Below are 16,828 nucleotides of genomic sequence, written 5' to 3' on the forward strand. Positions count from 1 at the left end.
GTGCGTAGTTGATGAATAACCCTCAGATATCTCACTTAAGGATAAAATACTTTTGCTATAGTGAGCACTCATTTGTCTCAGTATGTCCCTAGGTATTTTCTCCTGGACGATTATGTTTAAGACTCACTTAAACTCGGTTGTATAGGCCGAGTCTAAGTGAGAATTGTTCATTAGACTGAGGGCCTTGATCATGGATTCTCCCTCCAGCCTAAAGACTTGGAGTGAATCAGTTGTAGCTTCCGGAGGTGGGAAATGCAACAGGTCATGAACTTGGTGGGAAGTTTTTACTTTTGGATCAGCATAATTATCCTTAAGGAGTTGTACTGCGAGGTCATTGCCAGTGCTAGTCAACCTAAGATGGGAGAGTACTGATTTAGCTTCACGTGATAACTGACCACACATATAGGAAAATTTACTATCTTTTGGTAGTGAAGGTTTTGAGTCTACAAGGTCCACGAATTTGTTCCAAAATTTGTCCAAATCTTTCTCATCTGATCCTGAAAAAGTGGGTAAATTAATTGATGGAAGTCGAGCTTCAGCTTGACTCTGATTAGATGAAGCTGTTGAAGTTGTCTTGTTCTGCTCAATTAATTTGATGAAAGGATCCAACCTGACTTGAGTATCATCCTCATATTGAGCCAGATCTGCCATAATATATCATCTAATTCATCTGTGGGGAAATAGATTGGCAAGTTCAGCTAGATATTTTTCTAACTGGCGTTTGACTTGCTCAAATTGACTTGTTGCTCCTTGATAGTAAGTTTCCAGTTGAACATAATCAACAGGAGATTATTATGACAGATCGTGGCATTTATTGATCTGTCGAGTTAAGTGACCCGTAAATCTTATCAGGGGTACGTTTTAATTTTGTTTCTGTATCAGTCATGCTGGCTGCTGGGTTAAGCTTTGTTGAACCCATGATTTCAAAGTGGAAATAACTGGGATATTTACTCATAAATCTTCAGGAGGTTAATAATAATAGCCTAGTGTGATTTCCTTTCACAAGGCTATAAGCCTACCTCCATGGAGATTGGCAAATTAAATTGATAATTATATATAATTATATACAAACTTATTTGAGTGATAAGTATAGTGTCATTAAGGAATACCTCAAAGGTATAATAATTATAAATAAATTATATATAATAATATATGTGTAGTATAATTATGGGTACAATATAATTCGTGTTGTTATTAGTCCCACCCTATAATAAAGGTCTGCACATTAATTAAATAAGAAAGCTGTTCACTATTTAGTTCAACACTAGTCAATAGTAATATATCCTACCCTCATTCGGGTTGGCAACTAAATTAAATATATAATATTGTGCAATAAGACTAGGTGCAATATATTTTTATTTGATTTTTATTTTATATTAAATGTTTCTCTTATTTAGAGAAATATATGCATAAATTTAGTGTTGGTGGCCTTTCATTGACCTCTAGTAATGTTTGATAACGTTTATTAATTTATTAGTGACACTTCGCGAAATTAAACACCACACAATTATTTGATTACCGCTGTGAAAGTGCAGCCATTACTTGGTTGGATTTAATATATATACGTTAGCACTCCGCGAATATAATGCAAATTTGGTGATTAAACTCGGCGAAAACGCAGTAGTAAATTTTGGTGATATATTCTACTCACCTAATTTATTTCTTTAGCACGTAATTTAATTCCTTATTTCACTATTTTGTGGTTTGGAACAATAATAGTGCTGCGAAGTATTTCAATTTCAATAAAACTTGTGTGCACTCACAGATATTACTGAGGTTTAATGAGGCTACGCACCTGATTAATTTTAGCCGTCTGTTCTGACTGGCTGATTATTTATTTGATTAATTATTAATTGCACTGATGTATAATAGATCTCGTTCCTAGATCATGTAGGGTCGAATGAACATAATTTTATATAGGAAATCTAAATGATTAATTTAGTTCATTAATTAATTTAAAGTGGACTGTATTGTAACGTTATTTATTAATTATTTATAACTTTGGGCTGGACTGTATGTTTAATTTAATGTCACCAGTAAAAATTCCTTTTCCACAAATTGGAGGATATAATTATTACGTTTGGTTATACTGCAATTAAACGGTTAACATTATTAATTTCACTAAAGCATATTTAAACGGTTAGTGAATATTGATTGTTAGTATGAATGAATTATAGGTTCATCTGACTTGAAGGCTCAGACAGTCATCATGGAACCGGTGTAGTACGCGTGTAGGTCAGTCAGACACGTGGTCATGGCGTCCTTATGTGCAGGCGGGGACAAGATCGGTCACGTGGTCTCATGTCTCTGGGCGACACTCCACATAAGTAAACTCCACATCTCAGTTTACCTGCCAACGAGTTGTTACACCGTAACATCTACTACACACAACGTATTCAATTTCTATCTGAATAGATTAAATTATGAAATGAAGGATGATATTACATTTGCTCACCCTTGGTTGTTATGTATTATACGGGCATAACCACAACAACACATTAATAAATGAGAGAGCTCTAATCAACTCAAATACTGTACGGAGGCTATGCCTTCCCAGGAAACGATGGTGTCGATTTGCGCTGCATAACTCTTCGAGAATAACTTATTGACAAATACTCGGGATGACAACACGACACATTTTACCGTTCATGAAATTGAAACTGAAATTGAAATAGGTTTATTGAGGTAAAATACACACAAAGGGATGAGGTGTGTATTTTACCTCAATAAACTTATTTCAATTTCAATTTCATGAACGGTAAAATGTGTCGTGTTGTCACATTGTTTACAATGGCTACTCTCTTCCAGCCTCCCGTATCGGCGTCTTCGCCAGATACGTTTATATCAAGAAGTGGAAAGTTGGTTTACATTTAATTTATATTAGTATTGATAATTAAGTTCGTTCCTGGGGAAATGTTTTTACAATGTTTGCCGTCCAGAGACTGTTGTTTTTAAGATTAATTTACAATATTATTAGCTAGTGAATGTAATTTTACTGACGTGGCTATGCAATTCTCATTTACTAATGAATTGTCAGGTATGCAGTTTCTCCGAAGGAGAAACTTAATATTTTAATTAATAGAAAATCAGCAGCAATATTATTTTCTGCATATTGTATTAGAATTTAGTAAATGTTGTCGGAAATTTCCGACACGTGAGGCTAGCTGCAACTAACTGGCCTCCAACCACGAACAGAGACAAGTGAACATTCTCTGTTGTATATATACAGTTCTATCCTTCATTTCCCTGTTGTAATTTTTTTACAATTTATACTTACCACTATAATATATATGCAGGTATATTCAAATCACATTTCATATATATATATATATATATATATATATATATATATATATATATATATATATATATATATATATATATATATATATATATATATAGCTATACATTTATGCTGTGGCTCTCCACCCCGATCCACACCGAATACAGGTGTATTTGCGGCGAGGCAGTGGCCGACAGGTACGGACGGCATGGCTTTCTCTGCCAACGGACAGGAGGATGGTATGTAAGACACGGCGAGGTTAACGACATTATCAAGAGAAGCCTTACCACGGCCGGTTGTCCAGCAGAGAGAGAGCCCCGTTAACTAATGCCGCTCAACTCTGATGAGCCTGTCGGTCGCCCAGACGGGATCACGGTGAACCCCTGGAAGAATGGTAGACAGTTGGTGTGGGACTACACTTGCGTTTCAACTTTAACCAACACCTATGTTGCCTTCAGTGCTGCACAGGCAGTAGGTGCTGCCAATCACCGGGAAGCAGCCAAGTCACGTAAATACAGAGACCTTAATCACCACTACAATTTTGTCCCCATTGCCTCAGAGACACTTGGTGCCTGGGGTAAAAGTGCTGCTCGTTTTTGAAGGAGCTGGGGTCCAAGCTAAGTGAAACAACTAGAGACCCCTAGAGCCGCCAGTTTTCTCTTCCAGCACCTTAGTGTGGCGATCTAGAGAGGAAATGCTCACTGCATCCATGGTTCCTGCCCGCCATCTGAGGAGCTGGAGGAGCTCTACAACTTGTGACAAGTAGCCTTGTACCCTGCATGTAACCAATGTTGTAACCCTTTCTTGTGTATTGAAATTTTAAAATAAAGTTATATATATCTTTGTAAAGGTATATATTTTATTTTAAACACAATTGCAGTACAGATTTCCAATTGCAATCTAAATATTGTCTGAAAAGTTTGATAAATAATACAAAATATATTTCTGCTACACAACAAACACAGATTTAGATACATTTCACAAATATTTGTTACTTTTCAAACACCAAAATGGTTTCCTGTAGCATTTATTAACTAAAGCAACAAATCACGAGTGTACTCGCTCGTAAACCAACATTATCATGCGAATAATATTTCACTGTGATGCACGCAACTAATAATGTATTTCACGTCACACGGATACGAGGCTGCGTCAAACATGGCCGCTCGTTCTCCATCCTCACTCTTCTCCTACCATAAAATCATGTTACAGTGCCTGATGTATAGTGTTGAGGGAGGGTTATAAAATACAGTTACTTATAAAATGCTGTTGAATGAATTGTATCTGGTACTTTTTATGTCTTACTCATCTAATACATTAACTGTTAACTAGTGGTAAATATCGTTATGTGTAATTGAGTGGTTGAGTGATTAATGTCCTACTGGATTTCTCCCCAGAGTAGCAGCGAGTGAAGTGGCGCTATACGCCATGGCCCAGAGTGAAGCCGTGAGTGCAGGAGCACATCATGATGGCCAGTGTTAGAGGCTCGGCCCAGCGTGGGTGAGGCGCTCCGCCCGGCACGATGGACGACCCGGGGCCGCAGCTCGGCCTCAACGACTCCACACTCCACGACGACCTGAACCGCTTCGTGGTGGACCACCTTCCCACGGGGCCCACGGCGAGCGGCCCGGGCCAGGACTACCGCAACACGGCCCTGGCGGTGGTGGAGATCGTGGTGCTGGTGCTGATCCTGATCGTCGCCATGATCGGCAACGTGTTCGTGCTGATCGCCTTGTATCGCCACTCGCTGTTCCAGCCCATGTCGCGCTGCTACGTCTTCATGCTGCACCTCAGCTTGGCCGACCTGCTCGTCGCCCTCCTCAATATCCTGCCGCAGCTTATCTGGGAGATCACCTACCGCTTCAAGGGCTCCGACCTGCTCTGCCGCTTCGTCAAGTACGCCCAGGTGTTCGTGCTGTACGTGTCGACGTACATGCTGGTCTTCATGGCGGTGGACCGAGCCTGTGCCGTGCAGGGGAGCGGGCGGGGGTCCCTGAGGGCAGCGAAGCTGATGGTGGGCGGGGCGTGGGTGCTGGGGCTGATCCTGGCCACGCCCCAGACGCTGCTCTTCGCCGTGAGGGAGGTCAAACCCGGGGTCCACGACTGCTGGGTGGTGTTCGAGCTGGTGACCGAGCGCATGTACGTGACGTGGTTCGTGGTGTCCGTGTTCCTGGTGCCCCTGGCCATCATCGCCCTCTGCTACAGCTATATCTGCTGGGCGGTGTGGCGCAGCGCTGGCACCCCCTGGCCCCTGGCCGCCTTCGGCCGTCGGTGCCGCTGTTTCCGGTACCTGCGAGGCGGGGCCAGGGACACGGGCCTGGAGCTGGAGCCCATCCCCAGGAGAGACACCCACCTCGTCCGCCCCGCCTCGGCCTCCCTGGCCGTCGACAAGGTCTCGGCCGCTAAAATGAAGACGGTCCGCATGACCTTCACCATCGTTTTTGCCTTCACCATCTGCTGGGCGCCCTTCTGCATCGCCCAGCTCCTCAACGTCTACAACAAGCCCGAAGACCGTGAGTATTCTCTTCCCGTTCTTCTCATCTCTCCCTCTTCCTCATTCGTCCTCCTTCTCCCCTCCCCTCCCCTTTCGTCTTGACCATTAACCTCATTATTTACGACCAGCCAAAATATCACACGCTTATGCCTCGCTTCCCTAAAGCGTTGTCAAATAATGCTTGTTTTCATAAGCTACATAAATTATAAATTGTTATAAAACCATCAGCGGAACTCATCAACCTCATCCAGTTCCGATTCCTCCAGTTTATTTGATTAAAACTAAAGTCACTTATGATGCATTAGTTGTTTCACGTATTTGAGCGAGATATTTCTAACAAAAACATACCTGCCTCGAATTATGTCCAGGTTCAGTAGCCTGCGTACAACAATTAGGCTATTTCTCGTTTGTAATAGTTTGCTATTTGAAAACGCTGGGTGAAACTACGCACAGACGTGAGACAAAGGTTCAGCTCTCTTGCCATTGGCTGCCTGCCTTTTGAAATAAGCCAATAAGCCAATATGTTCAATATTTTGACTTTCCAGCCTCTAAGGCGTCGCTTTGAAATAATCCTTAGGGCTGTTATTGTTCTCACCATCACCAGACACCATAATGACCAGGGCTGTTATTGTTCTCACCATCACCAAGAAAACAATAATTATATCCTACTGTATTCCTCCTGCACAAGCCTCTTCACTCCTCCACCTTCAAGTACGTGTCCCTAACAATGTAACTGGAAACAACGACTAATATATTTTCACCTCTTGGCATCAAAATGCGCAGATTCCCCTTAGAACAAAAAACACATCTTATTACAACGAATGACGGTTCATTTCCCCCTGAAGGAGGCTCATGTCATTCCGGTAATGACATTACGCTTTGCAATGTTTGTGTAGCGCGAGTGTGAGTGTGTGTGAGCGTGTGTGAGTGTGTGTCGAGGTACTCGCACACGGAGAACACAAGTTGGCAACGTAGAGTATTGCCAGAGGGCTTAGACTTGCTCGCTCTGCTTGAAAAAGTATATATATATATTTTTTCTTTTCTTTTATATCGCTCTCCAATTACGGCACTGAAGATTACTTTTATAATACTAATTGTAAGTATTACTAGCGCTATCAACTGAGGCTTAATAACTAATAAAATTAGTACAATAATAGCGATACAAAAATAATTAACAAAAGCAATAAGAATAATATCTAATAAACACATCAATAATAATAATAATAATAATAATAATAATAATAATAATAATAATAATAATAATAATAATAATAATAATAATAATAATTGTAAACACAATTGTGTTTACAATGCCCCATCCAGCAGGTAGCATTGTTATGTTGTAAACTGTAATATTCGATGACAAATAAAATACTGAATACTGAACAATTTCCAACGTCAGACTCAACACGCACGCACCAAACTGAAAATATTTAATGCTCAAACAATTGTGAAATGTGATATTGTGTTTATCCCTTAACGCTGGAACCAGTAGCCCGGGTAGATACTTCATCGCTGGCACGGGGGGAGTCGGTATGACTCTTTCTTAGTGCTCGGGTCATACTGTGTGTACTCACCTAGTTGTGCTTGCGGGGGTTGAGCTTTGGCTCTTTGGTCCCGCCTCTCAACCGTAAATCTACTGGTGTACAGACTCTTGAGCTTCTCGAGCTCTATCATATCTACATTTGAAACTGTGTTTGGAGTCTGCCGCCACCACATCACTGCCTGATGCATTCCACCTGTTAACTACTCTGACACTGAAAAAATTCTTTCTAAAGGTCCTGTGGCTCATTTTGGTACTCAGTTTTCACCTGTGTCCCCTTGTTCGCGTCCCACCTGTGTTAAACAGTTTATCTTTATCTACCCTGTAAATTCTCTGATAATTTTGTGGGTAGTGATCATGTCTCCTCTTACTCTTCTGTCTTCCAGTGTCATGAAGTGCATTTCACGCAGCCTGTCCTCGCAACTCATGCCTCTTAGTTCTGGGACTACCCTAGTGGCATACCTTTGGACTTTTTCCAGTTTCGTCTTGTGCTTGACAAGGTACGGGCTCCATGCTGGGGCCGCATACTCCAGGATTGATCTTACATATGTGGTATACAAAGTTTTGAATAATTCCTTGCACAGGTTCCTGAAGGCTGTTCTGATGTTAGCCAGCCTTGCATACGCCGCAGATGTTATTCTTTTGATGTGGGCTTCAGGAGACAGGTTTGGTGTGATATCAACTCCTAGATCTTTCTCTCTGTTCGTTTCATGAAGGACTTCATTTCCCATTCTGTATCCTGTGTCTGGCCTCCTGTTTCCACTGCCTAGTTTCATTACCTTACATTTACTCGGGTTGGACTTTGGTAGCCATTTGTTGGACCATTTATTCAGTCTGTTTAGGTCATCTTGTAGCCTCATACTATCTTCCTCCGTCTTAATCCTCCTCATAATTTTCTCATCGTCAGCAAACAATGAGAGGAACGATTCTATACCCTCTGGTAGATCATTTACATATATCAGAAACAGTATAGGTCCAAGGACTGAACCCTGCGGGACTCCATTGGTGACGCCTCGCCAATCTGAGGCTTCACCCCTCACAGTGACACGCTGTTTTCTGTTACTTAGGTACTCCTTTATCCAATGGAGTACCTTCCCTTTCACTCCTGCCTGCATCTCCAGCTTTCGCACTAGTTTCTGGTGTGGTACTCTGTCAAAGGCTTTCTGGCAATCCAAAAATATGCAGTCTGCCCACCCCTCTCTTGCCTGATTCTTGTTGCCTGATCGTAGAATTCAATTAATCCTGTGAGGAATGACGTGCCATCCCTGAAACCATGTAGGTGTTGTGTCACAAAGTTCCTTCGCTCCAGATGTTCCACTAGCTTTTTTTCGCCCAATACTCCCCATTAGCTTGCATGGAATGCAAGTTAGGGACACTGGCCTGTAGTTCAATGCCTCCTGTATATCCCCCTTCTTGTATATCGGGACTACGTTTGCCGTCTTCGAAATTTTTGGCAGTTCACCTGTTATCAGTGATTTGTTATACACCATGGTGAGTGGCAGGCACAGTGCTTCTGCTCCTTTAGTATCCATGACGATATTCCATCCGGGCATAGAGTTGGCCTTTGTCACATCCAACTCTAGCAAAAGCTTCCTTACATCCCCACTGGTAACCTCAAACTCCTGTAATGGTACCTGTTTAACTATTCCTTCTCTTATCTCTGGAACTTCTCCTTGTTCTAATGTAAACACTTCCTGGAATTTATTACTGAGTTCCTCGTACACTTCTTTGTCGTTTGTAGTGAATCTGTCTGCCCCTATCCTTAGTTTCATTACCTGTTCCTTCACTGTTCTCTTTCTCCTGATGTGGCTGTGCAGCAATTTGGGTTGGGTCTTTGCCTTGTTTGCTATGTCGTTTTTATATTGCCCTTCTGCCTCTCTTCTCACCCTGACGTATTCATTCCTGGCTCTCTGGTATCCTTCTCTGCTCTCAAGTGTCCTCTTATTTCTATAGTTTCTCCACACTCTTTTGCTAAGTTGCTTAGCTAGCTTACATCTCTGATTAAACCATGGGTTTTTCATCTGCATGTCATTTGTTTCCTTTTGGTCCGGGATAAACTTATCTGTTGTCTCTTTACACTTCCGCGTGATGTATTCCATCATGTCTTGGGCCGTGTTTCCCCTGAGCTCTGTTTCCTATGTTATATCCGTTAGGAATTTTTCTTATCTCCTCATAGTTTCCCTTACGGAATGCCAGCTTCTTGTTTTCAGTTCCTTTCCTCGAGTACTTTAACCCTTCTTCGACAAGATACTCAAAAGTCAGTACACTGTGATCGCTCATTCCTACTTGGGGCCTCGAAGTCAATTTCCCTTATGTCGGAGTCATTCAGAGTGAAGACTAGGTCGAGTCTCGCTGGTTCATCGTTGCCCCTCATTCTTGTGGGTTCCCTGACACGCTGGCTTAAAAAGTTTTTTGTTGCAACCTCCAGTAGTTTAGCTTTCCATGTTTCCTCTCCTGCATGCGTTGCTTCGTTCTCCCAGTCTATCCTTCCGTGATTGAAGTCCTCCATGAAGAGCAGATGGGATAGAATTCTACAGGCAGCAGAGGCTGCCCTCTCAGTTATATTGTTAACTGCAATGTTGTTTCTGCTATACTCTTGCCTGGGTCTTCTGTCGTTTGTTGGAGGGATATATATCACTGCTACTACTAATCTTGGTCCTCCCATCGTCATGGTGCCTGCTTTGTAGTCTCTAAACCCTTCGTAGACTGGGAAAACCATCTCCTTGAAACTCCATTCCTTTTTCATGAGTAGGGAGACTCCGCCTCCTCCCCTACCCTCCCTCTCTTTCTTTATTACAGTGTAGTCCTGGGGGATCATCTCATTCGTTGTGTGTGTGTGTGTGTGTGTGTGTGTGTGTGTGAGTGTGTGTGTGTGTGTGTGTGTGTGTGTGTGTGTGTGTGTGTGTGTGTGTGTGTGTGTGTGTGTGTGTGTGTGCGCGCGTGTGTGTAAGTTTCTGGTGAAGAAGAGTGCAACATGGCTAACGCTGTATGATATATTTTATGACAGAACATTCTCGCTAACTGAACATGGGGTCTGGGAATTGTGGGTTTATTCCCAGTGTTTTTAAGCGTTTTTAGTGTTGGTTAAAGTCTGCGGGAAAGAGGAGCCGTGGTTCTCTACGATTATTGCCTGCTAAGATTTCCGCCTTAAACGGGCTTTGTTTATTTGTTGGAAGTAAACATAGCTGCAACCCCTTCCCATCCCCCCCCCTCATGCCTTTACGTGGCTGAGTGGGACCGTGTTCTACGGTCGCAACTTTAGTACTGTGGAATATATCTTAACTAGGATATATATTTAACTAGAGAGCCGGTAACTAGGGAGCCGGTAACTAGGGAGCCGGTAACTAGGGAGCCGGTATAACTTAATATATTTTAACTTGGGAGCCGGTCGGCCGAGAGGACAGCACGCTGGACTTGTGATCCTGTGGTCCTGGTTTCGATCCCGGGCGCCGGCGAGAAAACAATGGGCAGAGTTTCACCCTATGCCCCTGTCACCTAGCAGTAAAATAGGTACCTGGGTGTTAGTCAGCTGTCACGGGCTGCTTCCTGGGGGTGGAGGCCTGGTCGAGGACCGGGCCGCGGAGACACTAAAAAGCCCCGAAATCATCTCAAGATAACCTCAAGATAACGAGGAGGATGTGTGATTACCTAGTTGTACTCATCTGATTTTACCCTGGGGAATGAACTGCGGCTCTTGGGCCCAGTGCCTCCGCCCTCAATCGACTGGTGCATAGATGCCAGAGCCTGTTAGGCTTTGTCATTTCTTCATTTATAATTTGCCTCTATCTCTTCACTTTTAACGCATTCCTTTCGTTCACTTTCGTGACACTGGTTCTTTATTTCTAATGGCTCTGTGTCTCATTTGATTACTTAGTGTTTATCTATGCCCCTTGTTCATGTACTTCCCATGTACAACATGTCTACTCTTTTTCTTATCTCTTTAATGTGCTGTGAGATTTAATTCTTTTAGTATTTCCTAGTAACTAATATTTCTCAACTCTTGAACTCTTCTGGTCGCATACCTCTGAACACCTGAGCCCAGTACTCAGCTTTATTACTTTACACTTGCTTGAGATAAACTCTAGTAGCCACTTGAGGGACAATTTTTTAATTTTATTCGTCACATTGTAGTATGTTGCAGTGTGTTTCGCTCGTTAAGTCTACGTCCAAGTTCTCGCCCTGGAATGAACACAGATCAAGTTCCAATCCTGTCAACCCCTCAGGCCTGAGGGGGCCTGACGGCTGAGTGGACAGCGCTCGGGATTCGCAGTCCTAAGGTTCCGGTTTGATCCCCCGCGGAGGCGGCAACAAATGGGCAGAGCTTCTTTCACCCTGATGCCCCGGTTCACCTTGCAGTAAAATAGGTACCTGGGAGTTTGACAGCTGCTGCAGGCTGCTTCCAGGGGGGGGGAGGTGTAACAAAAAGGAGGCCTGGTCGAGGACCGGGCCGTGGGGACGCTAAGCCCCGAAATCATCTCAAGATAATCTCAAGACATCCCCATCTGCAGTGTTCCCAGCTCTCACTAACATCCACCAGCACGCCGCCCTTCCTGTCTCTCTCGACGCACGGTTAATGATGGCAGTAATTACAAGGACAGCTGGAGATGCCGCGGACATGTCTGGAGGCACAGATCACACGGATGCGATTGGTACATTATTGTAGACTGATTGCAACCCAAACTGTTTTATTTGTTCATCTGGCTACCCTCTTGTGTCGACTGGATGTTTAGAGGAAAGAAGCATGCCCGGAACGCTATGCGTATTAGTGGCTTTAGGTATTGCATGTACTTGCTCTATCTGTAAATCCAACATTATGTTTATAAATCATCTACGTATGTACTTTTCCTGAATAAAAATTTGAATGTGAATTTGATTCAAAGCTTTAGGTGTGTTAAGCTCACTTGCAGAAGTAAATCAAACCACGGAAGCGGGGTTTCTCTGTCTCTGTCTCTCTCTCTCTGTCCTTACACCGTCCAAACGGTTGGGCACCATTCCTTCATCCTGTCCCATACCAAATCTTTATCCTGAGCTCTTCCAAGTACTATATAGTCGTAATGGCTTGGCGTTTTCTCTTGATAGTTACCCTTCTCTCTGCTTCCTCCCTCCCTCCCTCTCTCTCTTCCTCTCTCTCTCTCCCTCTCCGTGTCTCTTTCTCTCTCTCACTCTCCTCTCCAATAACGTCTCCTATCTCTCGCACACAAGGATTCTCCACCGCCTTTCCACCAGCCTCTTTGATTGATCCAACTGTCATCACGGAACATTCTGCCTCTCTCTCTGCATACATGTGCTTTCACCACGAGGTAATTACAACAGGTAGAACGTATAACGTGTTTGGATACGCTGCAGTTACTATGCCAGAGATCACCAGGGTGGTGGTGAGACGCCCACAAGGGTCTACATGTGAGGGGTGGTTGTGAGAGTGGTACTGGTGATGCTGATGACTGGATACTGTGGGTGGTAGTGGTAGAGCAGGCAGTGGTGGTAGTGCAGGTTGTGGTTCTGTAGGTGGCATTGGTGACAGTACAAGTACTGGTAGGTTGTGGTGGTGGAGCAGTTGGTGGTACTGTGGTTGGTGGTAGTATATAGTTACCAGTAGTTATCAGTGTACATGGGGAGTGAGATGTGTCTCGCCCGCCTGTTGTATTTCTTGCGTTATCATTTAACTATTCTGACGTTGGAATTCTTTGACGATTCTGGTCCAAAAGTTGAGGATAGAGGTGACTTCCTTAACTTCTTTCTTCAGTGCTTTTCCCCTTGCTGGCAACCAGTTCAGCGTGCGACAATTTCCTTACATTTCTTCGATTCATTTGCGTTTCCAGCTTCCACCTGCGTCCTCTTATCCTGCTTCCTCTTAAAATTAAAGAGTTTTTTCCTTTTCCAACTAGTCTATTTCCTGCTGTATCTTGTATGCAGGGATCATTTTCCTTCAGTTTATTTTGTCTTCTAAGATTGTGAGATATAGATCTCTTGGCTCTGGTACTAATCTTCTCGTAAACATTTGTACTTTTGTAATTTTGGTTATATGTTTCTCAGGGTGCGGATTCCTGGCCGATGCTCCACATTTCAGTGTTGGTTCAATAAAAACGTGTAGACTGCACTGAAAGAGTCCTAATTTAGGTTTCTAAACGATGTTCTAATGTTTGTCAGGCCCTCATATCCTTCCTATGTTGCCCTCCTGTACTTGCGTGCCTCAGGTGCTGGAATGTCTCAGGTGTTCCCTTGCGTGCCTCAGGTGCTGGAATGTCTCAGGTGTTCCCTTGCGTGCCTCAGGTGCTGGAATGTCTCAGGTGTTCCCTTGCGTGCCTCAGGTGCTGGAATGTCTCAGGTGTTCCCTTGCGTGCTGGAATTATATCCATTTCCAGATCTTTCTCTCTCTCTGTCCGGTTCCTGTTATTTCCTTCCCCCTTATGGTGTTTATACCTCCAGGTGTTCTTCCTCCCTTTTCCATCTTCATTACTTAACACTTGTCGTGATGGAACTCCATCAACCCACTCCTGTAGTTTGTCAGGGTCTTCCTGTAACCTTACATTCTCTCTGTCTTTACACTGTTCATTAGCTCTGCGTTGTCTGTACATATTGACACGTATGAGCTCACTCTCTCGGGCAGGTCATTTAGGAACAGTAACAGTCCCAGGAGAGAGCCTTAGGGACCCCGCTTGTTACATTCCTCCAGCTCCAAACATCTCCGAGTGACTTATTGATTTTTTTCTTACAGGTTCTTCCTTACCTTGTTCGGTGTTTTCCCAGTTATCCCAAGTTGGGTTAACTGGGTTGATGGTGGTGGTAGTGATGGTGGTGGTGGTGGTGATGGTAGTGGTGATGGTGGTGGTGGTGGTGGTGCTGGTATAACGGTGGTGACTTAAGTGGTGTTAGTAATAATAATCAGGTTTTATTACTAACCTTGAAGAAGAGTTCTGGAAGAGTTCGAGGTTCGACGTAATAGAGAGTCAACGTTCTTGAAGAGTTGCGTTGTGCGAACTTTATGGCCAAAATATGTAGACTCGTAAGGGGCACTGGGTCACGTGTAAGAGATGGCGGGGTAAGAGGCAAAGGTAAGAGACAATGAGGTAAGAGGGAACGGAGATAAGAGGCACGGGGATAAGTGATGAGGATTACGGGGATAAGATGTAAGTGGATAAAGGGCGCGATGGCCAGGGGGGAGGGGAGAATAACTTGGACTTGGATAAGGGAAACGGAGCTGTAGGAAGCGTGTTGATTAGACGTAAACAAAAGAAACATTGATCCAGAGGATCAATGCTTCAGTGTACTAATGTACAATCGGGATTGTACAGTGTACAATCACAGTGTACTAATGAGCTTTTGACGTTACTTTAAGTAGCTTTAAGTTTAGCTAGCTTAGGCTAGGTTAAGCAATTTGGAGCTAGATTAGGTTATATGAAGCATGGTTAGACGATTTGAAGTTAGGTTTGGTAGTCTGATTCTTTGTTAGATAACGTGTGGCAAGGTTAGGTAGATTGCAGATAAGTTAGGAAGACTGAGAGGTTAGCTTTAAGACTAGGTTAGCATAAGGTAGCTTAACTTGCAGTAGGATTGGTTATGCTTAAAATAGGAAAGGCTAACCTAGGCCAAGTAACAATCTAAGACGTTCGAGGATGGAAGAACTCCAATTTTGAAAATCTTCCAAGTCAGTGAATTGATATGTGTGTGTGTGTGTGTGTGTGTGTGTGTGTGTGTGTGTGTGTATTCACCTAGTTGTGCTTGCGGGGGTTGAGCTCTGCTCTTTCGGCCCGCCTCTCAACTGTCAATTAACTGTTTCTACTACTACTATTTTATTTTTCATTTTTTTCTCACACACACACACACACACACACACCCCAGGAAGCAGCCCGTGACAGCTGACTAACTCCCAGGTACCTATTTACTGCTAGGTAACAGGGGCATAGGATGAAAGAAACTCTGCCCATTATTTCTCGCCGGCGCTCGGGATTGAACCCGGGACCACAGGATCACGTATCAAGCGTGCTGTCCGCTCGGCCGGCCGGCTCCCTGTGTGTGTGTGTGTGTGTGTTTGTGTGTGTGTGTGTTTGTGTGTGTGTGTGTGTGTACTCACCAGTTCTGTTTGCGGGGGTTGAGCTCTGGCTCTTTGGTCCCGCCTCTCAACCGTCAATCAACAGGTGTACAGGTTCCTGAGCCTATCGGGCTCTATCATATCTACACTTGAAACTGTGTATGGAGTCAGCATCCACCACATCACTTCCCAATGCATTCCATTTGTCAACCACTCTGACACTAAAAAAGTTCTTTCTAATATCTCTGTGGCTCATTTGGGCACTCAGTTTCCACCTGTGTCCCCTTGTGCGCGTGACTCGTGTGTTAAATAGCCTGTCTTTATCTACCCTATCAATTCCCTTCAGAATCTTGAATGTGGTGATCATGTCCCCCCTAACTCTTCTGTCTTCCAGTGAAGTGAAGTTTAATTTCCGTAGTCTCTCCTCGTAGCTCATACCTCTCAGCTCGGGTACTAGTCTGGTGGCAAACCTTTGAACCTTTTCCAGTTTAGTCTTATCCTTGACTAGATATGGACTCCATGCTGGGGCTGCATACACCAGGATTGGCCTGACATATGTGGTATACAAAGTTCTGAATGATTCTTTACACAAGTTTCTGAATGCCGTTCGTATGTTGGCCAGCCTGGCATATGCCGCTGATGTTATCCTCTTGATATGGGCTGCAGGAGACAGGTCTGGCGTGATATCAACCCCCAAGTCTTTTTCTTTCTCTGACTCCTGAAGAATTTCCTCTCTCAGATGATACCTTGTATCTGGCCTCCTGCTCCCTACACCTATGTTCATTACAGTACATTTGGTTGGGTTAAACTCTAACAACCATTTGTTCGACCATTCCTTCAGCTTGTCTAGGTCTTCTTGAAGCCTCAAACAGTCCTCTTCTGTCTTTATCCTTCTCATAATTTTGGCATCGTCCGCAAACATTGAGAGAAATGAATCTATACCCTCCGGGAGATCATTTACATATATCAGAAACAAGATAGGACCGAGTACAGAGCCCTGTGGGACTCCACTGGTGACTTCACGCCAATCCGAGGTCTCATCCCTCACCGTAACTCTCTGCTTCCTATTGCTTAGGTACTCCCTTATCCACTGGAGCACCTTACCAGCTACACCTGCCTGTCTCTCACACCTGCCTCTGTGTGTGTGTGTGTGTGTGTGTGTGTGTGTGTGTGTGTGTGTGTGTGTGTGTGTGTGTGTGTGTATGTGTGTGTGTGTGTGTGTGTGTGTGTGTGTGTGTGTATGTGTGTGTGTGTGTGTGTGTGTGTGTGTGTGTGTGTGTGTGTGTGTGTGTGTGTGTACTCACCTAATTGTGCTTGCGGGAGTTGAGCTCTGGCTCTTTGGTCCTGCCTCTCAAGTGTCAATCAACTAATGTACAGGTTCCTGAGCCTATTGGGCTCTATCATATCTACACTTGAAGCTGTGTATTGTGTTGTGTCAGCCTCCACCACATCATTTCCTAATGCATTCCATTTGTCTTT

General features: G+C 43.8%; 2 protein-coding genes across 2 annotated transcripts in view; one reads left to right on the forward strand and one right to left on the reverse strand.

Moving 5' to 3' along the window:
* Window positions 1-123: 123 nt before the first annotated feature.
* LOC138363344 (uncharacterized) lies at window positions 124-651 on the reverse strand. Its single transcript, XM_069322369.1, has one exon. The coding sequence runs from the start codon at window positions 649-651 to the stop codon at window positions 124-126; it is 528 nt and encodes a 175-aa protein (XP_069178470.1).
* A 3,985-nt stretch (window positions 652-4,636) lies between these two features.
* The window catches only part of LOC123773370 (oxytocin receptor-like), a 49,080-nt gene continuing 36,888 nt past the window's right edge, over window positions 4,637-16,828 (forward strand). Inside the window, exon 1 of the mRNA XM_045767073.2 lies at window positions 4,637-5,796. Within this exon, the coding sequence (XP_045623029.2) occupies window positions 4,806-5,796 (991 nt within the window). The 5' untranslated portion in view covers window positions 4,637-4,805. The remainder of the gene's footprint in view (window positions 5,797-16,828) is intronic.

This window comes from Procambarus clarkii, chromosome 10, assembly GCF_040958095.1.
Source record: "Procambarus clarkii isolate CNS0578487 chromosome 10, FALCON_Pclarkii_2.0, whole genome shotgun sequence".
NCBI lineage: Eukaryota > Metazoa > Arthropoda > Malacostraca > Decapoda > Cambaridae > Procambarus > Procambarus clarkii.